The sequence below is a fragment of the Lutra lutra genome, chromosome 14 (genome assembly GCF_902655055.1).
Source record: "Lutra lutra chromosome 14, mLutLut1.2, whole genome shotgun sequence".
NCBI classification, from domain to species: Eukaryota; Metazoa; Chordata; class Mammalia; order Carnivora; family Mustelidae; genus Lutra; species Lutra lutra.
The window spans coordinates 54,989,843-55,014,728 of record NC_062291.1 but is presented as its reverse complement, the minus strand read 5'-3'; the positions used below and the strand labels follow the sequence as shown (position 1 = coordinate 55,014,728).

The following is a 24,886-nucleotide window of genomic DNA, read 5'->3' as shown; positions in this document are numbered from 1 at the left end:
CTGGGATCATGACCTGAGCCGAAGGCAGAGGCTTTAACACTCTGAGCCACCCAGGCGCCCCAAGATTTCGTTTTTGATTCGAGAACCTGTTTGCCTGTAAGAGCATCTCCAGACGCCGGGTGGGGGAGGGGGGCAGCCCGGGGTATGGAAAGCAAAGCAGTCACCCTTGTGTGCCTTTTTCTCTGGGCGTTTCTGTTTATCAGAGCTGTCGGTGACTCTCTCAGAAACGTACAGAACAGCCTTGCTTTGTACCGCAGCTGCCGTTTGGCCGAAATGCCTTCCCCAGAACCCGTTTGACAACATATCCCCGAGCCTAGGTAGGGCATCCAGGGTCAGAAAGCAAGAAGTCCGAGACCCACCTTTGAGCCGGGGTGGGACTGGATGGACCACCTGCCTCTGCGCTCCCACAGGTGCCTCGGAGTCCTGAGGGTGGAGGAGTCACCCGCGGGCGCTGCCCTGGCCTTCGCCGTCCTCTGGTTCTGGTGGAAATTCTCCAAGATGCTGGTGGCTGCCAGGGAGGGGCAGACACCGCCCAGAAGCCTGCTGCCCCAGGCAGGCCCTGGAGGCCTGGCACGGAGCCAGGGCAGGGAGAGTTGCTCCAGCAGGGCTGAGCCGAGCCTAACTGGGCTCCTGCTCCAGTGACTGGGCCCTGCCCTGGGGGGGGAGGGGGGGCTCCAAGGCCCAGGAGAGCACCCCTGCCCCCCAGGGAGTGCACAAGGGGCACTGTGCAGGTGCCATACTAAAACAAAACAAAACAAAGAATGATAGCCCCTGTTAGCCCAGTGTTTCCTGTACGCTGGGTCCCATGCTGAGCACTTCGTTTTCATTTTCTCACTTAATCATTAAAGCAACCCCAGTAATAATAATTCCATGAGCTTATGAAGTTTAGTCCACTCAAATCCTGGAGAAGTGACTCTGAGGGGAGTAACCGTATTAGTAGAATACAGTCCCAGCCTTCAGGGAGTCACTGTCTGGTCTTAATCCTCCGACTCAGAAAACTTCTGTGTCTCTGTCTGCCAGAATCTGACTCCCAGCTCCAGCACTTCCTAGCTGTGTGACCTCGGATAAATTGCTTCACTTCTCTGTGTCTTGGTTTCTCCTTGTGTAATTGGGGATGATGGTAATAGAATTTGCCTTTTAGGGTAGTTGGGAAGATTAATGAGACACTCTGTGGAAAGCACTGGGAACAGTGACTAGTTCAGAGCATTCAGTAACTGTTAGCCAGGCATGGATGGCTTCAGGGGGTCTGTGATATTCTAGGCCAAATAGCGGGTGACTTTGTATATGTCTGTGATTATTTCTTCAGACAAAGGGGCCATAACTCGGGACCCAGAGAAGATGAAGAAGTATTTCTAAATGGGAGGTCAAATTTAGATGGACCTAGAGATCTCTACTTTGCCTACCAAAGAGCTAAGCTACTTAGGGGAGCTTTGTAAATGGGATTCCCCCTTCTTTTGGGGCTGTGTCAGGAAGATACAGCCATCTGGCCAGTGAGGACTTGGGGGTCCTTCATAAGGTCTATTCCACTAGACCTGGAAGAAGACTTAGAGACCATCTAGTCTAAATTCTGCAGGGTGCACAAGAGGGACTCTGAGCTCAGTGATTGAGCCTGCGTTTCTCTGAGATAACAGCTCAGAGAATCAGAGAGTTCACTGATTTGAAAGTCCAGTTGGAAGAGCTGGGCCAACCCTGTGCTTTTTCCTGCAGTGAGGGTCACTGAGATGGGGTTTCTTTGGAAATACTGAAAAAGTGTTACCATTGTAGATGCTGTTACTTCCAGAAACATCTGGCATTGCTTATTGTATTAGGGTTCTCCAGAGAAATGGAACCCGTAGGGTGTGTGTGTGTGTGTGTGTGTGTGTGTGTATGTGTGTGTGTGTGTTTGTGTTGAGACAGAGACATTGAGAGACTTATAAGGAATTGGCTCATGTGATTATAAGGGCTGGCAAGTCTGAAATTTGTGGGACAGGCCAGTAGGTTGGAAACTCGGGCAAGATTTCTGTGTCACAGTCACTTTTTTTTTTTCTAAAGATTTTATTTATTTATTTATTTGGCAGAGAGAGAGAGGGAGGGAGGGAGATCACAAGTAGGCAGAGAGGCAGGCAGAGGGGGAGGGGGAAGCAGGCTCCCGCTGAGCAGAGAGCCCAATGCGGAGCTTGATCCCAGGACCCTGAGATTGTGACCTGAGCCGAAGGCAGAGGTTTAACCCACTGAGACACCCAGGTGCCCCTGTGTTACAATCTTGAGGCAGAATCCCCATCTTCCCTAGGAGACCTCACTTTTTCATGGTTTGGATGAGACACATCCACATTAAAGAGCATAATCTCTTTTATTTAAAGATGATGGATTGCAAATGTTAATCACATCTATAAAATACCTTCACAGCAACATCTAGACTCGAGTTTGAGCAAACGGGTGGCATGTTGCCTTGCCAAGTGACATAAAACGAGCCACCACACAGCCCTCTCAGCACAGAGGTAGCCAGACCAGTCCTAGGAGGTCTGGTGATCTCTAGAGCCTTGTCCCTAAGGGTCCATCACATTGTGTGGTAGGTGCACAGCAAAGGAAATGGCTCTGTGCAAGAGGGCGTGGTGGCTGGGCAAGGAATGTTTGTTCACTTCTCTGGAAACTTTATTCAGAGGTTGGCATGCAGGTTAATTACTGCGGTGTTGACCTTCGGTGAATGGAGAGAGAAGCAGGCAGGCTTGACTTATCAAAAAACAGGAAATGTCCCAAAGAATGCCTTGAGTCATGATCTCGAGTGGACTTGGCATTTGAGTCAGTTGTTCTGTTCTGGGTTGAAAGCATTTAATTCCTGTCCATAGGAGGAAACAGTCATCTTAGTAAAATTAGAGATGAGAGCAGGGGGAGGTCGGTGATATGGAGAAGGGAAAAAGTGCTTTCCCCTGATTTCGTCTGGGGTTTAGCACCTGCAGTTTAGACCTTTTGTTTTCTAAAGTGGTGGAATTGAATAATTGAGTAATACAAATATGTGACTGGCTGCTGCTAAGAAAAATATTTATTTACTTCTGTTTTGTGGCTGACATATTTGTGTGAGGATAGACTTTCAATAGCATGTAATGTATACACCGTTGGATAAAAATGAGAGCCTCCTTTTTAGAAGGAGTTGAGCCAGGTTTCTCCAGAAGGGGAGGAGCTAATGTTGGCGACGTAATCTTTACTTATGAACTAGGGAGCTAGGAGGCCCAGTGGTTGAATGCATGGGCTGTAGAATCAGACTGGTTCTGAGTTAGAGCCTTTCTGCCTGGCTCTGTGATCTTAGGCAAACCACCTAACCATTCTGGGCTCGTTTTGCTTATCGGCATATTGGGGGTAATTTACGTCTTGGGCTGGCTGGCAAGGTTCAATGAAATGACGTATGTGAAGGGGTTAGCACAGGCCTGGCTGAGAGAGAGTGACTCCCTAGAGGGGAGCACCATCCGTACCAGTACAAGCCCTGCGGGCAGCCACAGGTTCCACTGGAGCAGTCCCACCTGGTCTGTGGTCACCAGACATCTGCAGGCACTCTGCCGGTTCCGTTGTTCTCACTACACAACAGAATCGTGTGTTCAGAACAGTATGACAAGAGTTATTACACAACTTGGTCTTCCTTATGGGATTATGAACCTCTTGAAGTTATAAAGCCCAATGTCTAACACCCTCTTTCCTAAGTGGCTTGTATCAGCCAAATGAAGCTTGGCTTAGAGTGGCTTGCATGGCTTCCCCCAGTGACCATGACCTTTCCACACAGCCTGGTTGCCTCTGCTCTCTTCCACATCCCCTTGGTTCCAGCCACTTGGGCTGTGGAGTGTCCCCAGACATGACCTGTTCTCTCTCCCCTGTGGATGATCCACCCACCCTATTGCCCCCACCTGGAGTGACCTTTTCATCCCAACTCCACATTTTCAGTTCATCCTTGTCTTTGAATCCCCCAGGCCTGCCTCTCCTTCTGTGAGTCCTTATCTGGTGCCCTCAGCTTGAAGTCACCTCCCCTTTTCATGTGTACCCCTTCTGATGGCAACTGCAGCCTTATCCTGTCTCAGTCACCTGGGGCCGCCTTCCTGCTGGTGCACCTGTGGGCAGGAACCGTGTCTTGGGTATCTTTGTGTCTCCCACAGTGTCCAGCTCAGTGCCTGCCCGGTGATACTTCAGATATGTATACTGGGTAGAAGAATGAGAAAACTCACTGATGTTTGTGGGAGCACTCAGTTAGTGGACCATTTCCATGGGCTGAGCTACGAGGTCCCTAAGCCTGACCTGGGCAGGCATTATTCCTGTTATTCCCGTCTGACAAGAGGAAGTTCCACCACGAGGGTGAAGCAGGCAAGAACATGGTGGGCTTTTCACTGTTTGCTGAAAACATGCATCGGGATTCGTTTCTATTCAATAGCCCGTGAACTCCGAATGTGGGACATTTGGAGACCAAGAACCATCTTGTGCTCTTCAGTTTCCCTAGTTCCCAGCACATAGTAGGTGCTTAGTAAATGCTTAAAGTTGAGTAAATGAACAAGTGACTCTCCCTTTTTTCACACCCCTCAACTGCTGACTCTGGAACAATCCTGCTTCTATTGGGGAAGGGGAGGGGGATCTGTAGTAGCAGCTCAGCACCAAGAACCTCCTCCTTCCCCGTGCAGCATTTCTTCTCATATGCTGATTCCCAGGTCGGTAACCAGGCTGGGAATTCAATTCAGGTGAGCAAGTACTGGCTCATTCCCCAGCCTCCCTGGAGCCCTTGGCCCTGCCTTAGCTCCCTGCCTGGAATCCTGGGGACTTGGAGAGCAAAGTTTTGCTTCAGTACCATCCTTCAGTGACCCAAGTCCTACCTCAAGCCCCTGTGCCCAATTCCTGTAAATGACTTGCTGTTTTCTCCTTGCTTTACTAACTTGCTGTGACCTCTTGCAATTTCCTGTCTTTTCTCTCGAAGGTCTGCTGTGGTCCCAGGGTGCAGCTTCACTCTTTCCTGACTCAGTTCTCCAACCACGCAGCCCTGGTTGTAGCAGCAAGGGCGGTGGTGATCTGGAAGGATAGGCAGGAATTCCTAACTTTTGTGAAGGTCACAAACTCATTTGACAATCTGATGAGCTAAGTAAACCGGCTCCCCAGAAAAACTCACAGATGTCACATTTTGTATGTTGGAGCAAATAGTCTTAGAGAGTCTCCAGGGTACTCTCAAACCTGAACTTGGGCTTTCCTGTGGCCATTGCTCAGGATGCCAAGCCCATCACACTTCTTATGTTTATGCGTTTTCTTTATCCGGTGCTTTCGACAGCTTCCAGTAAGATGCTGTTGTGCGGTGGTGAACACACACCACCGGGTTTTGGAGCCAAGGGGACATAGGTTCTTTTTTTTTTTTATTAGCTGTGTGGCCTGAGGCAAGTTAACCAGCTTCTCTCAATTCTTTGTCTGTGAAATGGGGATGAGAATGTTAACCGTGCAAGGTTGCTGTAAGAATTTAGAGATGCTGCAGTAGAAGGCACATCCGGGCCCCTGTAGATGGCTGTTTAGAGGGAGCTGCTACCATTGTGGAAAGAAGCCATTTGTCTAGTTCTGTCAGTTTAAGCTTCTCTTCACTCCTCTTTCTCTTAAGAGTACTTGCTTATACTGTAACCAGAGAGGAAAATTGAGAGTGTGCCATCAGAGGGCAGGAGGTCGGTGAGTGGGGCCAAATGGCCGTGTGGGAGGGGACAGTCCAGCTTCTCAGTGGTATTGGAAACAGATCCACGGAGGGGCTCTGTGGGCCACCTAGAGAGACCACAGTTAGAACTAACCAGCACAGGTCCAGGCATGAGCCGATGAGCAGAGTCATGCTGAAGTCTAGAAAGGGAAGCCGGCTGGGTTCTGGGAGCTACTCAAGTGGAAAAGTTAATGCTTAGCATAATGAGGGTGGTGATTCATGCCTTTACTATGCTGAGGTCTTGGAAAAATTAGGTGGTTAGTCCCACAACTGGTGTGTGCTGGAATCCTTAGCAGTATGACATTCAACTGAACAAAACCCACTACCTTCTACATTGCCATGAAGTAGAGGGGAAACTGGGGATGGTTCCAAGTGTGGCCAATGAGAGGCTGTCTGGTGGGTTTAAAAGCCATCCCTGCTACTTACTAACTGGGTCACTTTTGAGTATGTCACTTCTCAGTTTCCTGAGCTCCAAAAGGGGGATGAAAATTATACATGTCTCCTGGGTTTTTATTTTATTTTTTTTTATTTTATTATTTTTTTTTTTAGATTTTATTTATTTGTCAGAGAGAGAGGAGAGCGAGCGAGCACAGGCAGACAGAATGGCAGGCAGAGGCAGAGGGAGAAGCAGGCTCCCCGCCAAGCAAGGAGCCCGATGTGGGACTCGATCCCAGGATGCTGGGATCATGACCTGAGCCGAAGGCAGCTGCTTAACCAACTGAGCCACCCAGGCGTCCCTCTCCTGGGTTTTTAAAGAGATGAGATGACTTGAGATCATAGAAAATATATACATTGGTCTCCGCCCCCTTCCCCCACCATTTCCTGGCACTGAGCTAAAACCCTATAAATTCCTAAGTGATAGGAACATCTTTTGTTCTAATGAGGTGACTCTGGGTGGCCTCCTGGATGGCTCCTGGATGGAGACTGGTCTCCCAGAAGACCAAGCCTTGATGAGAAGCTTAGAATTTCAGTCCCGCCCACCACTCCTCTAGACTGGAGAAAAGGGCTGGAAATAGAGTTAATAATAGATCTTACCTGTGTGAGGAAGCTGCCATGAAAATCCTAAAAGTATGAGCTTCCAGATGGGAGAACCCATCCATGTACTAGCAGGTTGAGGTATTCCAACTCCATGGGGACAGAAGCTCCTGTGCCCAGGACCCTCCCAGACCTTACGTGAGGTATCCCTTCACCTGGCTATTCATCTGTACCCTCTATCACTGCCTTAAATAAACTGGTGAACATAGATAACTGTTTTTCTTGAATTCTGTGAGCCGCTCTAGCAAATAAATTGAACCCGATGAGGGAGTTATGGGAAGCATAGATCTGTAGCCTGCTAGGTCAGAAGCACTTGGACTTACTGTTGTCATCTGAACCTGTAACTTGTGGGATCTGACGATGTCTCCAGATAGGTGGTGTTGGCATGGAGTTAAATTGTAAAACACCCATCTGGAATCACAGAAAATCACTTTTGGTGGGGGAGCCCCCACCGTACATCTGGTGTCACAAGTGTTGTGAATGTTCTTTGTGATGGTAAACGAGACACACAGAGGGAAAACTGTTTTGGTTTGGTTTGGTTATTTTTGGCCCTGAAAACAGAGGAGCTCTTGCTTACAAAGCATTTTGTACTCAAACACTAGCTTTTATTTTGATAAGTATTGGGGAACTTAGAGACCCAACAGATGCCCCTGCTCTTTGGACTTCTCTAAGGAAACTTTAAGCACTAGCTGGATTGACATTTATTTCATTTAGGAAGGTGACCTAACATTTATTCATCATAAATAAAATAAATAACATAAATAACATAAATAACATTTATTCATCCAATCTCAGATACAGAGTAAGAAAACTTGTATCTTCAGGAAAGGTGAGCCTGGAGTAAGGGAGACCCTACGTTTCTCTGCAGGTCCTAGAAAGTGTTTGTTTACTAACTACCTTGTGCCAAGGCCTCTGGGAGGGAGTCCAGCTCAATCTTGAAGCTGTGGGGTGTTACCACATGCAGAGGTGGCATGGGCTTCAGAGTTGAAATTGCAAGTTATATAGGATCCAGTGCCAGGTATGAGCTCAGAAGAATTAGCTGAGAATATCTTAGCTCCTTTGAATTTCAGTAGCCACATCTCTAAAATGGTGACACCTGCTTGTCAAAGGTTAGCTTTGTTGGCTTCTTTCTGCAACAACGTGGAGACCCAGAGGCCCTGGGTAACCTTGGTCTGTGGAAGCTGGTAAAAAGATAAGGGATCACAGCATTTCCATGATTTTGAGTCCCTCATCCCCTAACATCTTGTAGATCTGGGCATGGGAGAAACATTTTAAGCCAGAAAAAAACAAGCCATTCAGTTTGGAAAACTTTGATTCAGGCAGCCCCAACTCTAGGCAAATGAGTGGGAAAATGTGGGCACACAGTTTGAATGAATGAATGAATGAATGGTACATGTTCTACGAGTATTTTTAATTAATTGATATCTCTTATTTTTATTTGCAGATGAGAAAAAGAAAACAAAGAAAGTTGACAATGAACTCAACCCATTCTGGAACGAGGTAAGTTCATTTTTTTTAACATTGTTTCAGTGGATGAGCTACATCTGATTGTCTTATCTTTGGTCAAGGGTTAGCTTTTCCCTTTGGAAGAAGAATGTCTGCATTGTACCCTCACCCCTCCGTCTCCCTTTGTGGCCCTGGAGACAGCAGAACTGTTCAAGGACACGTACCGCAATGATGTCTCCTGTAGAATAGTGCAGTGAGCGAGGCCTGGACAGGGAATGAGAGGGCTGGGTTCTAACCTGGAGCAGCCCTGTGTTTGCTGAGTGATGTTGGTCCTGTTAGGTTGCATGTTGGGGGTGCATATGTAGGGCTGGGGGTGGGATTAGATCATCTCCGGAGTCCCAGGAGGAAAGCTCCATATTTAAAAACCTGTCTGCATGTCACTAGTCGAGAGCCATGACTCTGGCTGAGTAATGACCTTTATTGTTTTTTCTCTTTTGATAAACTAGTATATCCTTAATGTAGACATTTTGAAAGTTTCAGAGCAACATAAAAAAATTTACGTTTGCACCCACCCACTATCCAGAAGCAACTGCTATTAACATCTGGGATATATCAATAAATGTTTATTGAATAAATATATTAATAAAATATGATGTGTTGAGATTAGCAAAGTAGCATCATATAGCACATACGGCTTTCTATCCTATTTTTTCTTACTATTATATCCTGAGCATATACCATATTATTCCATTCAGAAGTATTTTTAATACTATGCAATATTCTGTAGAAGGAATATAATATCATTTATTTACTTCCCTCACTGTTGACTTTGTATCTATTTTGTAAATGGTTCAGTGTTGAATATATTTATAAATATGTGAAAATTTTAATTCTTTCCACTGAGTAGATTTTCCTATGCTGACTAATTTTTTTAAAAGATGATCATTAGCCCCATTGTTTTTTCCAAAATCCATTGAAACCTCTCAGGATAAGCACAGTGATAAATGTCTTTGTTATTTTCACTGAGTCACCGGGCTGTGTAGACTTCCCTTCTGCCAACTGTAAAGTTCCCCCCACCCCCACGACTAGTTTCAACATCTCTGTAGGATAAAGACTTTACTTTTTCATTGAATGAGGTGAAGACAGAACACCTTTTTAATGCCTTTCTGAGAAGCAGAATGGTGAGAGGTAATTCTACTTCTTTGCGATTTCACTGGAACCCAGAACACGGCCATCTGGTCTGCCAGCTCCATGAAAGCAAGAGGCGAGTCTGGTTGGTCCTTGTGGATGCTCTGGATCCTAGCACTGTGTACAGAGCTCCAAGAATAAAGCAAATTGAAAAAAAATCTACATGTGTACATCTAATGTTTCAGGTTTTGAGTAATCTTTTTTTTTTTTTTTTAAGATTTTATCTATTTATTTGACAGAGAGATCACAAGCAGGCAGAGAGGCAGGCAGAGAGAGAGGAGGAAGCAGGCTCCCTACTGAGCAGAGAGCCCGATGTGGGGCTCGATCCCAGGACTCTGAGATCATGACCTGAGCCGAAGGCAGCGGCTTAACCCACTGAGCCACCCAGGTGCCCCAGTTTTGAGTAATCTTAACATGCTTCTTTATATCTGGTCAATTCATGTGGCCAGTGGCAGAGAGATATATGGTCACATGAGCAGACACGCAGGACATCACCCATCTCACCCCACTTCATTTCCAACATGTAATTTTTAAATTGCAAATGTATTTATCAAGTAAACTTCCCAACTGTAGTTTTATAACTGAACTCTAACCCAAATGAAATAGCAACCAGAGACCTGTTGGGGTTAACGTTCTAAAATGAGGTCTGACACATTCTCCATCTACTCTAAACCCATTACAAGGAGAATCAAATCATCAGTAGATGCCGCTTTATTTAATTCATATGTTACATAAGCAATAAAAGGCATCTCTGATGTTATGTTGGTTTTGGTTTTTTTTTATGTTTGCTGCTAGACAGCAGTTTATTTCATGAAGATGACAGTCTTGTCTACTACAAACAGATCATGGTGGGACTTAAAATAAAAGGCTGATGCATTTTAGAAAATTTTTTTTTAGATTGTTCATCTCTTTGATAATAACATGATTGGGAAGAGCAAGTAATTTAAAAACAAACAGTGAAAAAAGCATTCATTTTATTTTATTCTTCTAACCCATTGTGGTGGGCACTAAGTAAATTCTCTGACTATGAGATGGGTTTGGTGGCTTGTCCATAGTCACAGAGCCTAGAAAATGGGAAGCCAGAAGTCACCCCCAGTTCCTCTGAGGCTAAGTCTGATTTGCTTTCCCACAGCCCTCAGCAGCCTTCAGGTTTGGAATTTGGTCACTTCTATCTAACTATAGAATTGAGTAATTCAAAAGATTGTCAGTGGCGAAGATAATGACCCAACATTTAGTGTCAGTACATCTTATTATACTCCCCCATCCTTTTAACAACTTTTCTTATAACCTTTCTGTGGACAGATTTTGGAGTTTGACTTAAGGGGTGTACCACTGGACTTTTCATCTTCCCTTACTATTGTTGTGAAAGATTTTGAGACAATTGGACAAAATAAGTAAGTTGATTTCAACTATTTCTCTCATTTTACATATTATCTCACTACTGTTTATTTTATTGAAGGAACATATTGTTAATAACATTTTTGGAATATTTCCTATATAAGTGTACTTCATTTCCATGCCCCACCCTCCCCGCTACGACCTTCTGAGCCAATATCAGATGTGATTAATTTCTCACAGGGCCTTTTCCCAAAGTTCTGTAGAGTAGACCCCTCTTACCTGTGGTTTCAGTGACCCATGGTCAACTGAGGTCCAGAAGCAGATGATCCTCCTTCTGAAATATTATCAGAAGGTCAGTAGTCCAGCACTACGTCACAGTGCTTATATCATTCACCTCACTTCATCTCATCATGTAGGCATTTTGTCATCTCATATCATCAAGAAGGTGACTTACAATAAGGTATTTTGTATGGAGAGAAACCATATTCACATGACTTATTACAGTATATTGTTATAGTTGTTCTATTTTCTTATTAGTTGTTGTTAATCTCTTACTATGTCTGATTTACAAATTACACTTTATCATAGATATGTATGTGTATATGGGGAAAAAAACACAATATATATAGGGTTTGGTACTATCTGTGGTTTTAGGCATCCACTAGATGTCTTGGCACATATCCCTGTGGATAAAGGAGGGGCTACTATATTCCTAAGAGACTGCAAACAGTAATCCACCATTAGTGAATCCAATTTGGCTCTTCCTGTGAAACCTATGTTATATTCCTGATATATCTATATCTATCTATATCTGTATCTATATCTATATATATCTTTGTTAATTGCATATAGTCACTTCCTACCTTTGATGGTTTATCTGAACTGTAGCTGTATTAGACACAAGCAAAATAATTTCTTCTTCTGATTATGTGTGACCATACACATCTCATTCAAGATCTGCTTGCAGCCCCACTTTCATTTTAACGTCTTATTGGCCTTTTAAACTTGACAGACCTAAGCCAGGTCTCTGTCACCTCTACCAGTTTCAAATGGAGAAGGGTCATGATGGTGCCCATGGTGGCACTGAGGGTTGGGGACATCTGAAACAGGTCTCTATGGGACAGAATGACCTCAGTAAATTCACCCCAGTCCTTGATCTGGACATTGGCCTTATAGACTCAGAAGCCAGTCTTAGGTTACCAGTTCAAACTAACCAAGCTTGCAAGAAACTGATGCTTAAAGCCAGGTTACTTACTTATTATTATTATTTTTTTTTAATTTTTTTTTTTTTAATTTGTCAGAGAGAGAGGGAAAGAGAGCGAGCACAGGCAGACAGAATGGCAGGCAGAGGCAGAGGGAGAAGCAGGCTCCCCGCAGAGCAAGGAGCCCGATGTGGGACTCGATCCCAGGACGCTGGGATCATGACCTGAGCCGAAGGCAGCTGCTTAACCAACTGAGCCACCCAGGCGTCCCTACTTACTTATTATTTTGCAGGGGAAATAAATGTCTGGTGGGAGGGCATCCTGATCAGTGAATTCTTCTTTGTGTCATACTGCAAATTACTCTGTATACTTGATTATAAGATGTCATTGACCATAAGATGTATTATTAAATTAGTAACAAGTTTGGGGGTGAGGAATACACCTGGTATTAAATGTCTATATCAATGTAAGAAGCATCCAAGTTTTTAGTAATGTTATACATTTTAAAATGTATGTCTTACCCTTAGGTACATTTGGTATAATCAGAAGGCTGAAATGAGAGGAATAAACTAGAAAGAATTAGTTGAGGTACAGTGACCATATCCTCTGATTTGCTTGCGATAGTCCTGGTTTATTGTCCCAACACAATAACTAACTGTAACTCTTTTCTATCAACAGTGGATTGGTGTGGACAGTAAATTAGATGGTCACCCCTGTGGCTGGGGTCTTCTACTTAATGGTGTCAGGCTAAGAGAACCTGGACAGATATTAACCTCCTGGACAGTGATTTGATAGGATTTGATAGGTACTGTGCATGTTTACCTTGTTGAGATCTTTTTTCCCATATTCCATTGCTGACCAATGCCCCTTGTGACTGACGCATTTTCTTCTTAAGCTATTTAAATATACTCTGGTAGGTTCTGATCCCACTATATTGGACTGAAAACCATTGTAGCTTTAAAGGTTATTTGTGTATCTCAGCTTTGAACCAATGATTTATCTGTTCCCACCCAACTCCCAGAGGGCAGCTTTATCTTCCATATCACAAAATTTGGAGGAAGTGGGTGGCCAAAACTCACTGTAGCCTGTAATATGTTACTAATAATAGTCCCTTTTTGAGGATAGTCCAAGGTGGCAGAGGAGTAGATAGATCTTAGTTTCAGGAATTCAGGAATTCAGCTAAATAACTATCAAATCATTCTGAATACCTGTGAACTCAACTAGAGATCTAAGAAAATAGCTGCAACTCTACAAACAGAAAAGTGACCACTTTCTGCAAGAATGACAAGACAGAAAAACTCACTTCAAAAAAAGAGAATAAGATGCAGTACTAACTGCCAGGGACCTAAACAGCAGGGATAAAAGTAAGATGTTGAACTAGAGTTCAGAATAATGATTATAAAGATACTAAGTGCTGGGCTTGAAAAAAGTGCAGAGGACAGCAGGGAATACCCCTTTCTGGAGAAATAAGAGAACTTAAATCTAATCAAGTTGAAATAAAAAAGGTTATTAATGAGATGCAATAAAAAATGGAGGCTCTACCTGCTACAACAAATGAGGCAGAAGAGAGAATTAGTGATATAGAAGACAAAATGATGGAGAATAAATAAGCTGAGAAAAAGAGAGATAAACAACTACTGGATCATGAGGGTAGAATTGGAGAGATAAGTAATAGCATAAAGCAAAACAATATTAGAATAATTGGGATCCTGGAAGAAGGGGAAGGTGGGGAGAAGGTATGTATGAGCATATATATAGGTGAGAACTTCCCTAATCTGGGGAAAGAAACAGACATTCAAGTCCAGGAGGCACAGAGAACCCCCCCTCAAAATCAATAAAAATATATCAACACCCCGACATATAACACTGAATTTTGCAAATCTCAGCAACAAAGAGAAAATCCTGAAAGCAACTCAGGACAAAGGGTCCATAACCTACAAGTGTAGAAACATTACACTGGCAGCAAACCTATGCACAGACCAGAAAGGACTGGCATGATACATTTAGGGTGCTCAATGAGAAAATATGCACCCAAGAATACTTTATCTATCTAAGATGTCATTCAGAATAGAAGAAGAGATAAAAAATCTTCTAGGACAAACAGAAACTAAAAGAATTTGTGATCACAAGCCCTGCAAGAAATATTAAAAGGAATCCTTTAAGCGAAGAGAGAGCCCAAAGGTAACATAAACCAGAAAGCAACAGTGACAATATATGGAAACAGTAACTTTACAGGTAATACAATGGCATTAATTCATATCTTTCAGTAGTTACTCTGAATGTAAATGGGCTAAGTGCCCCAATCAAAACATACAGGGTATCAGATCAGATAAAAAAAAGCAAGACCCATCGATAAGCTACCTGCAAGAGACTCATTTTAGATCCAAAGAAAACTCCATATTTAAAGTGATGGGGTGGAAAACCATTTATTATACTAATGGACATCAGGAGAAAGCTGGGGTGGCAATCCTTATATCAGACAAATTAGATTTTAAACCAAAGACTGTAATAAGAAATGAGGAAGGACACTGTATCATAATTAAAGGGTCTATCCAACAAGAAGATCTAACACTTTTAAATATCTGTACCCCTAACATAGGAGCAGCCAATTATATAAGCCAATTAATAACTAAATTAAAGAAACACGTTGATAATAATACAATAATAGTAGGGGACTTCAACATCCCACTCACTGCAATGGAAAGATCATCTAAGCAGAAAATCAACAAGGAAAAAAGGTCTTTGAATGACACACTGGACCAGCTGAACTTCACAAATATATTCAGAGCATTTCATCCTAAAGTTAGCAGAAGATACATTCTTCTTGAGTGCACATGGAATATTGTCCAGAATAGATCACATATTAGGTCAAAAATCAGGTCTCAACCAGTACCAAAAGATTGGGATCATTTCCTGCATATTATCAGAACACAGTGTTTTGAAATGGAACTCAGTCACAAGAGGAAATTTGGCAAGAACTCAAATACATGGAGGCTAAAGGGCATTCTACTAAAGAATGAATGAGTCAACCAGGAAATTAAAGAAGAATTTTAAAAATTCATGGAAACAAATGAAAATGAAAACACAACTGTTCAAAACTGTTGGGATGTAGCAAAGGCAGTCCTAAGAGGGAAGCAATTCTAGCCCTTCTCAAGAAACAAGAAACGTCTTAAATATACAACCTAACCTTACACCTGAAGGAGCTGGAGAAAGAACAGCAAATAAAAGCCTAAACTCAGCAGGAGAAGAGAATTAATAAAGATTAGAGCAGAAATCAACAAAATAGAAACCAGAAGAACAATAGAACAGATCAATAAAACTAGAAGCTGGTTCTTTGAAAGACTTAATAAGATTGATAAATCCCTGGCCAGACTTACCAAAAAGAACAGAGAAAGGACCCAAATAAATAAAATCATGAATGAAAGAGCAGAGATCACAATGAGCATGGGAGAAACACAATTATAAGAACATATTATGAGCAACTATATGCCAACGAATTAGTCAATCTGGAAGAAATGGATGCATTCCTAGAGATCTGTAAACCACCAAAACTGAACTGGGAAGAAATAAAAAACCTGAACAGACCCATAACCAGCAAGGAAATTACAGCACTAATCAATCTCCCAACAAATGAGTCAAGGGCCAGATGGCTTCCTAGGGGAATTCTACAACACACTTAAAGAAGAATTAATACCTATTCTTCTGAAGCTGTTTAAAAAAATAGAAATGGAAGGAAAACTTCCAAACTCTTTCTATGAGGCCAGCATTAGCTTGATCCCAAAACCAGACAAAGAACTCCCCAAAAAGGAGAATTATAGACAATATATCTGATGAACATGGATGCAAAAATTCTCACCAAGATACTAGCCAATAGGATCCAACCATACAGTAAAAGGATTATTCACCATGACCACGTGGGATTTACTCCTGGGCCACAAGGGTGGTTCAACATCCACAAATAAATGTGATACACTACATTAATAAAATAAATGATAAGAACCATATGATTCTCTCAATAGTTGCAGAAAAAACATCTTACAGAATAGAGCATCCTTTCTTGATTGAAATTCCTCATAGTTTAGGGATAGAGAGAACAGATCTCAATATCATGAGAGCTATCTATGAAAAGCCTACAGCAAATATCATTCTCAATGGGGAAAACTGAGAATTTTTCCCCTAAGATCAGGAACATGGCAAGGATGTCTGTTATCACCACTGTTGTTCAACATAGTACTAGAAGTCCTAGCCTCAGCAATCAGACAATAAAAAGAAATAAAAGTCATCCAAATTGGCAAAGAAGTCAAACTCTCACTCTTCTCAGATAACATGATACTCTGTGTGGAAAACCCAAAAGACTCTATCCCAAAATTGCTAGAACTCATACAGGAATTCATTAAGGTGGCAGGATATAAAATCAATGCACAAAAATCCTTTGCATTTATATACACTAACAATGAGACAGAGAAAAGAGAAATTAAGGAGTCAATCCCATTTACAACTGCACCCAGAACTATAAGATACCTAGGAATAAACCTAACCAAAGAGGCAAAGAATCTGTACTCAGAGAACTATAGAATACTCATGAAAGAAACTGAGGAAGACACAAAGAAATGGAAAAACATTCCATGCTCATGGATTGGAAGAACAAATATTGTGAAAGTGTCTATTCTTACTTAGAGTAATCTACACATTCAGTGCAATCCCTATCAAAATACCACCAACTTTTTAAACAGAACTGGAACAAATAATCCTAGAATTTGTATGGAACCAGAAAAGACCCCAAATAGCCAAAGGAATGTTGAAAAAGAAAACCAAAGCTGGTGCTATGACAATTCCAGACTTTAAGCTCTATTACAAAACTGTGATCACCAAGACAGTATGGTACTGGCACAAAAACAGACACATAGATCAATGGAACAGAATAGAGAACCCAGAAATGGACCCTCAACTCTACGGTCAACTGATCTTCAACAAATCAGGAAAGACTATCCAGTGGAAAAAAGACAGTCTCTTCTGCAAATGGTGTTGGGAAAATTGGACAGCCACATGCAGAAGCATGAAACTGGAACATTTCTTTACACCATACACAAAAAGACACTCAAAATGGATAAAAGACCTAAATGTGAGACAGGACTCCATCAAAATCCTAGAAGAGAACACAGGCAGCAACCTCTGTGACCTTGGCCACAGCAACTTCTTGCTAGACACATCTCCAAAGGCAAGGGAAACTAAGGCAAAATATGAATTATTGATACTTCATCAAGATAAAAAGCTTTTGCACAGCAAACGAAACAGTCAATGGAACCAAAAGACAACTGGCAGAATGGGAAAAGATATTTGCAAATGTCTTATCAGATAAAGGACTGGTATCCAAATCCATAAAGAATATATCAAACTCAACAGTCTATGGTTAAATCCAATCAAGACATGGACAGAAGACATGAGCAGACCTTTCTTCAAGGAAGACCACAGACATATGAAAAAAGTCTCAACATCGAGGCACCTGGGTGGCTCAGTGGGTTAAGCCTCTGCTTTCGGCTCAGGTCATGATTTCAGGGTCCTGGGATCGAGCCCCACATTGGGCTCTCTGCTCGGCAGGAAGCCTGCTTCCCCCTCTCTCTCTCTGCCTATTCCCCGCCTCCCCCCCCCCCCCCCCCCGCCTACTAGTGATCTCTGTCTGTCAAATAAATAAGTAAATCTTTAAAAAAAAAAAAAGAAAGAAAAAAGTCTCAACATCACTTGACATCAGGGAAATACAAATCAAAACCACAATGAGATACCACCTTACACCAGTCAGAATGACTAAAATTAATAAGTCAGGAAACAACAGATGTTGGCAAGAATGTGGAGAAAGAGGAACCCTCTTGCACTGTTGTTAGGAGTGCAAGCTGGTGCGTTCACTTTGGAAAACAGTAAGGATGTTCCTCAAAAAGTTGAAAATAGAGCTAACCTGTGACCCAGCAATTGCACTATTGGGTATTTACCCCAAGATACAAATGCAGTGATCCATAGGGGCACCTACACCTAATGTTTATAGCAGCCATGTCCACAATAGCCCAACTATGGAAGGAGCTCAGCTCAGTTATCCATCAATAGATGAATGGATGAAGAAGATGTGGTATATATATATATATATATATATATATGATGGAACACTACTCAGCCTTCAAAAAATGAAATCTTGCCATTTGCAGTGACATGGATGGAAGTAGAGGGTATTATGCCAAGAGAAATTAGTCAATCAGAGAAAGAATTATTATATGATCCCACTCATATATGGAATTTAAGAAACAAAAGAGGATCATAGGGGAAGAGAGGAAAAAATAAAAGGACGAAATCAGAGAGGGAAATAAACCATAAGGGACTCTTAATCATAGGAAACAAACTGAAGGTTGCTGGAGGCGTGGGAGGTGGGGGGATGGGGCAACTGGGTGATAGACATTAAGGTGGGCATGTGATTTAATGAGCACTGGGTGTTACAGAAGACTGACGAATCACTAACCTCTACATCAAACTAATAATACATTATATGTTAATTCATTGAATTTAAATTAAAAAATAAATAGCCCCTTTTCTTTGTTGCTCCCTTCTTTTATCAGTGATGTCACTATTTATTTTCTGGACCACTCTCTCCAATAGAAATATAATGCAGATGACATATGTAATTTAAATTTTTCTGGTAGCCACATTAAAAAACAAAAAGAGACAGGTGAATTAGTTTTTTAATAATATAGTCTATTTAACTCAGTATATACAAATTATCATTTCAATATGTAATCAATATTTTTAAAATCATTGAGACATTTTACATGCATTTTTTTCTTACAGTCTTTGAAATCCCACGTGTCTTTCTCACTGACAGCACATGTCAATCCAGACGAGCCACATTTCCAGTGCTCCCTTGCCACATGTCACTGGGGGCCACCATATTGGACAGCATAGTTGCGGACCCCTGGGGCTCAGAACGTCAGGTCTCTCTGGATCTCCTTCTTTTCACAACCTCTCCAACCTTTTGCCAGATCTTTTTTTTTTAAGATTTTTATTTATTTATTTGACAGACAGAAATCACAAGTAGGCAGAGAGAGAGATTGGAGGAAGCAGGCTCCCCGCCGAGCAGAGAGCCCGATGTAGGGCTCGATCCCAGGACCCTGGGATCATGACCTGAGCCGAAGGCAGAGGCTTTAACCCACTGAGCCACCCAGGCGCCCCCCTTTTGCCAGATCTTACTTTTTCTTCCTTTCCGTTGTTTGTGCCACGTGCTTCTTATTCTTGGCCACAGCCACCAGCCTGGTTCAAGCCTTTATCATTTTATGATTCTTCTATTTCAATGTGGCGGCAAGGCTTGGCCTCGTAGCTCTTGTCTGTTTCCCACAAAATCCTTGCTTTCCTGAAGGAAATATGCTTGAGTAGATTCAGAAAACAAGCAAATACATGAAGAACTGTATAATGGGTCAGGTGCTATGAGTGATCTAAGATAAGGAGGAAAGTGTTATATGGTATAGCCCATGAAAAAAAGTAAAACAGAGTAAAAGGATAGAGAGTGACTGATGATGGGGGGATGATCCAGTGTTATATGAGGTGGTGATGAGATGGCAGTTGAGCAGAGACCTGAATAAAGTGAAGGAATGGGCCATGCAGCTCTCTGGGGGAAAGAATATTGCAGGCAGAGAGAAGGCCAGAGTGTATATGGGGTGTCGGAGAAACACCAAGGAGGCCAGGGAGGCTGGAGCACAAAGAGCAGGAGAAGCTGGAATGGGGTCGGAGAAGAGATCAGGAAAGCCCCAGCATGTATGGCGTGAGCCACGGCACAGGCTTTGGGTGTCATTCCTAGTAGAATGCGAATCCATTAAGGTGGGGATTAAGGATGATCTAACCTATATTTTAAAAGAATCAATCAGGCTTTGTGTGTAGAGACTGGATGTAGTAACAGGAAGTCGGGAGACAATACTGGGAGACCATTACATATTCATTTGACACCTCTTGAAAACACAGAGGGGCCCTCTGATGACAGCAGTCATGGGAAGAGGGCAATTCTCCACCCGACGGCTTAACTTGGCACTCATTTTGGGTGGTCGGTATGCTTTTCCAGAGACAGAGTTGAACCAAGAAAATATGGTGGGTCCTGATAGAAGAGGGTCCTTCCAAAGTTGGGTCCGTCCAAACTTGGTCCTTCCAAGATGCATGGGGCTCCATGCATCTTGCTGAGATACGTTGTACTTGCTGTTATGCTGTCTGCTGAGCATAATGACCAACGGAGACAGCCGTACTGTGGCATTATTATGACGGGAATTTTTAGGCCAGAAAAAGGTAAATTCCAGGCAAAATATGAAGCTGGTATTCATTACTCTTTCAGCTTTCCCTCCCCTTTTTCTGGGGGGGGCATCCCCCTCCTCCTGACCTCTCACAGGCACCCAGTGTCCGTATTTATGTTCCAGGGCTCCCTGGGTACCTGCGTACCCACTCTGGCCTGCCCTCTGAGCCGTATCTGCACCTTCGGCCAAGTCTTACTGTCCAACAGCACTTACTGTCCCGTGTCTCTGTCCTTCAGGGGCTTGCTGGTTGAAAGGAGCTTTCTGAGAAACTGCTCCAGGGGACCATGGGATGAACATTAATAGTTGATCCCATGTTAACCTCCCAAGACAGCGATCTGGAGACTGAGGCCACTGGTGACTCATCTGAGGAAGTGAACAAAATGGAGATTTTAGGGTCTTATGGCAGGGTCCCCGGGAGAGGTCTTTTTAATTGGGAGATTAGTTCTGTGTCCTACGATTGTCCCTGCATCGTTGGTCACCATCTCCCGGTGAAAGCTGACCCTGAGTCAGCTTTGGCATGATGTGCAGATGATAATGGCCCTTTGTTGTCTGTGCGCTGACGGCATAAGCCACAATTCCTTCTCCTCAGGAATTATGAACTTTGACCTTGTTGCCACCAAGTAAACAATGTGTACACCTTGGTCGAGTTTGCCTGTAAGTACATTGCAGGAAAAAAAAAAATTTAAATCCACCTGGGAATATGGTGTATGTTTGCCCAAACTATTTGTGTACTTTGGCCCCACACTTTTTTTCTTGGCTTTTTTTACTAAAGAGTTGGCCTTCAGGGATCTGCTCACTGCTCAGTGTGGGAATTTTCTTTTCACCTGGAAGTACAGGGTGGAGGCAGAGGGTTTTCCTACAGGCTTGAGGAATGTCTTGCCTGCTGATGTTCCCGTTGCCATGGAAACCGGTGGTGCAAACACATCTCTCACTGTGCATCTGCTGCTCCGGGCCTAGAAACAAACGGGTTTGCCTGTGCAGCCATGCCCACACCAGGGGGCTGCCGGGGTCAGTCAGTGTGAGCAGTGGCCTGGTGTGTCAGCGACACCCCTCCTCGGGTGCTGGGAGCTGGCTGGTCCGTTCTGCCCACTTCACAGTCCTCCAGCCAGCCAGCCAGGCTGAATGAGGGTGAGAGAAGAGCCAGAAGTGCCTCTTGGTCATGTGATGAAAATAAGTATTTTTAGCTGAAATGTCAGAGTGGAAGGATTTTCCCAGCCACTGGAGGGTAAGAGTTCTCTCTGCTGAGGACTAGACCCAGCCCTTTGAATGCATTATCCTCCTTAATCCTCACAGACACGCTCTGAAGCAAGTCCTGTTGTTGCCCAGAGAGGCTTAGTATTCTGCTCAAGGTCACACAGTCATATGTGTCAGAGTCAGCATTTATGTCCAGGCCTGTGTTCTTGACTTTTGCATTATACTGAAAACCTCAAACCACCTGTAGGAACCAGAATGTAGGTGGATTTACTGATTGTCCGCTAGAATGGAAGTCACTTTTCTTTCTAATTTTGAAAAAAAAAAAAAATTAAGAACAGTCATCAGAGTATTGGTAATTCCTCCCTCCTTAACAGTTTTAAGCAGTCATTTGTATACTCTTGAAGAGTAAGTCACTTACACTCATGTTCTCCAACTGACAAGATACATTTGGAAAGTATATCTTGTCTCATGTGATCTTCCCAATGACCTTGAGAAGCAAAGATGAGATATGAGGCTGGGACCCTGACCCCTTGGGCCTCCTGGTCCTGCTGTCCCTCCACCTGAGTTCCTAAAGAAGAATCCACTTTAGGAGCCTGGCAATGTAGGAAGGAAAGGTGTTTACAAGTTTTCAGGTTAGTGTGTGTGTGTGCGCACGCATGTGTGTGGTGTGCATGCTTGGGCATAGATGCATGCTAAGGAGGAAAAAGAGTTACCAGTTAGGGTTTTTGTATTCACTGCTCCCTCTGCATGGAGTACTCTTTCCTTCTAACTGCAGTCGATGTGAAATGCTATCATTTGGTCTCAGCATCTGGGACCACCCACTCTGGAGCAGCCCCTACTGTGGCTCATTGCCCTGCCTTGTTTTCCCAGAGCCTTTCTTGTTAGGGAGCTCCTATGGGTGTGGGAGTGGTGGAGGTGGTCCAGCTGGGCATGTGGACATTTGTGTTGGGTTTTAGATAAGTACTCAGAGATATGGCTGGTCCACATTCCTGCTTTATCTAGTTCACCACGATCTATCTGACATGTTCTTATCTATTTGATTATTCTCTTGGCCTTCCCCTACTAGACAGTAAGCCCCACATCTATCTTGTTTGCTCCTGTAACACCAGCGCTTAGCACAGTGCCTCGCACATAATAAGCTCTCAGTAAGTGTTTGTTGAATGAATTAACAAGTTCATGATACTAATACATGAACGAAATCTAAAGTATCTTAACGTTGGACAGTTAGCCCACCTAGTAATGGCCCATCGATGTGGACTCTGTCCAGCCCAGTTCTCTGGACAGCCCTCTGGTTCCAGCTTGGGTTTAAGCTGCAAAGGAGTCAGAACACAAAGGGGTCAGATCACAAGGGAAACAAACACCTGTCCCAGAGTTCCTGCCTTTTTGTAGAGAGATATGGACCTTAAGGGGAGGAAGCTCACAGGAAGACAGCAGATCATAGTGCTTGAAAGCTGAGATTTCGGGAGGCAGACAGGGACTGCCTAGAGACTGAGCTCTACTGGTGACTAGTGGTGACCTCAGGCAAGTGACTTAACCCCTCCAAGCCTTAATGTGACCATAGTTTGCACGTTCTGCTTGCACTAAGATAACATATCAGGAACCAGATCTACTCACTCACCTGATACACCAAAAAACTACAGAAAACATACGTAACCATGCTTTCAGACAGTGAACATGAGCAACATGGGACGGTGACTGCCAAGAAAGGGGAGGTAAATGAAATGAGCCTTTTGATCCCCCAACTTAATGCCTAGAGACTATTTCCAGGCCACAGTTCAGGGAGAGGGAAGTCAGGCATGTCCCACTCATCTTCCAGAGTTGGGGACATTTAGGTGGGAGTCTAGAGCTTCCCACACACATACACTCAGATGGTACTGGGGCTACAGAATTTGAAGGAGAAAAAAGACAAGCTTGGGTTGTGAAATATACTAACTCCCTGAGCAAAGGTTTGTGGCTTTTGGGTTTTTGTTTGTTTGTTTTTCTTTTTTAATAGAGAAAACAGAAACTGTGTTCTGGAATGAAATTAATTTGGTGGAGAGGTATGATATGGCTTATGAGAAATTTTCATTTCCTGATATACAAAAGAACTTGGCTTCAGTCTTTTAATACTTGGGTTTTCCCAGCAATGAGACACTTCTGTCACTGCCACATCTAAACAAGATAGTGGGATTTGTGGAGGTGGATCACCACCTTTCCTTCCCCTGCTGTGGTGGGTGAGGAGGGATGGACAGCCCACTGGAGAAGCTTCTTGGGCTGTGTGGACAACTGACTAGAAGCCAGTGTTACTGTGGCACAGGGTTCTTGGTGCAGTTCTCTTTAGTTCCATATTTTCAACAGAGCAGCAGAACTATGGAAAGATCAAAACTGGCTTGGGCTGGTGGACTCCGGGTGCTGGAAAGGCTGAACCCCAGTGTGTGGGGAGGCCAGTTAAGAAGCCACCACAGACCTGCTGGCATCTGTTAACATCTCATGAGTATGTAAAGGTGGCCCACAGCCCTGGAGAAAGACCCAGAGAGACTTGAGAGAGAAAGGCACTTCATAATGACAAGAGCTATAAGTGTCTTGAAATTGCACTTGGAGGACCATCTCTTAGGAGAGGAAGCTTTACAACTTGCAAGTCATTTGCAGGGTTATTGGACTATCTTCAGTGATGTATCAGTTAACGTGTTCATTTGACAAATAAGTACCAATGCCTGTGTGTGCCAGACTCTGCTCTAGGCACAGGGAGAACTCCGTGCCTTTCACAGGGCTTACGTCTGAGTGGAGGGAACATACAGTGTATCAGATGGTGGTCAGTACTGATGAAGAAAAACAAAGCAGGGGAAAGGAGGAGAAAATGACAAAGGGTGTGTGTGTGTGTGTGTGTGTGCTGGTTTAGATAGGGTTTTTGTATAAGGAGTTGTTTGGGGTCTGTTTTATAGTGAAATATCTTATGGAACCTGTAGCTTTAAAAGTTTTATTCAGATTCCACTAATTGAGTTTTATGAGAATTCAGTTACAGCTGAAATTTACTTCTGGTCTAACCCTGAAAATGAAAATTATCTTCCAAACAGACTCTTGGTATATACAGCATTGGAATTGCAGGGGGAGCTGTTTCATGTATGTAAGAGAAAGGACTTGTTTTAAGAACTTTGCATAACAGAAATGGATGTGGGTAGTTGAAAGGGTTCATATCTGTTCATTCCTGCCTGCGTACCCGTAACCCTTCATAGACACCCTCCTGTCCTGTGTTTCAGGCTGTGCATGTAACATACCAGCTTTCCCTGTAGGTACTGACCTGGTGTCACATGCTTGTCTTGGAGCCCTTTTTCTAGAGTCATTTCTGAAATAATAAAAAGTGACCGTTAAGCACATAGCACATCATCCTTACAATACTGTTAGACAGTAGCTGCTGTAATCCCCATTTTACAGACAAGGAAACTGAGACTCAGAGAAGTAAAACCTGTATCCGGTCTCTCCTACAAGGATGAGTCTAAATTGGTCAGCTCTGCCTAACT

The 24,886-nt window shown here is 43.3% G+C and overlaps 1 protein-coding gene across 5 annotated transcripts in view; it reads left to right on the top strand.

Annotated features, from left to right (window-relative positions):
* MYOF (myoferlin) overlaps positions 1 to 24,886 on the top strand; it is a 154,587-nt gene that overhangs the window by 15,562 nt on the left and 114,139 nt on the right. For all 5 annotated transcript variants that reach the window (XM_047701815.1, XM_047701817.1, XM_047701816.1 and 2 more), the window contains exons 2-3: positions 8,154 to 8,209; positions 10,646 to 10,737. In XM_047701815.1, coding sequence (XP_047557771.1) covers positions 8,154 to 8,209; positions 10,646 to 10,737 — 148 coding nt within the window. The remainder of the gene's footprint in view (positions 1 to 8,153; positions 8,210 to 10,645; positions 10,738 to 24,886) is intronic.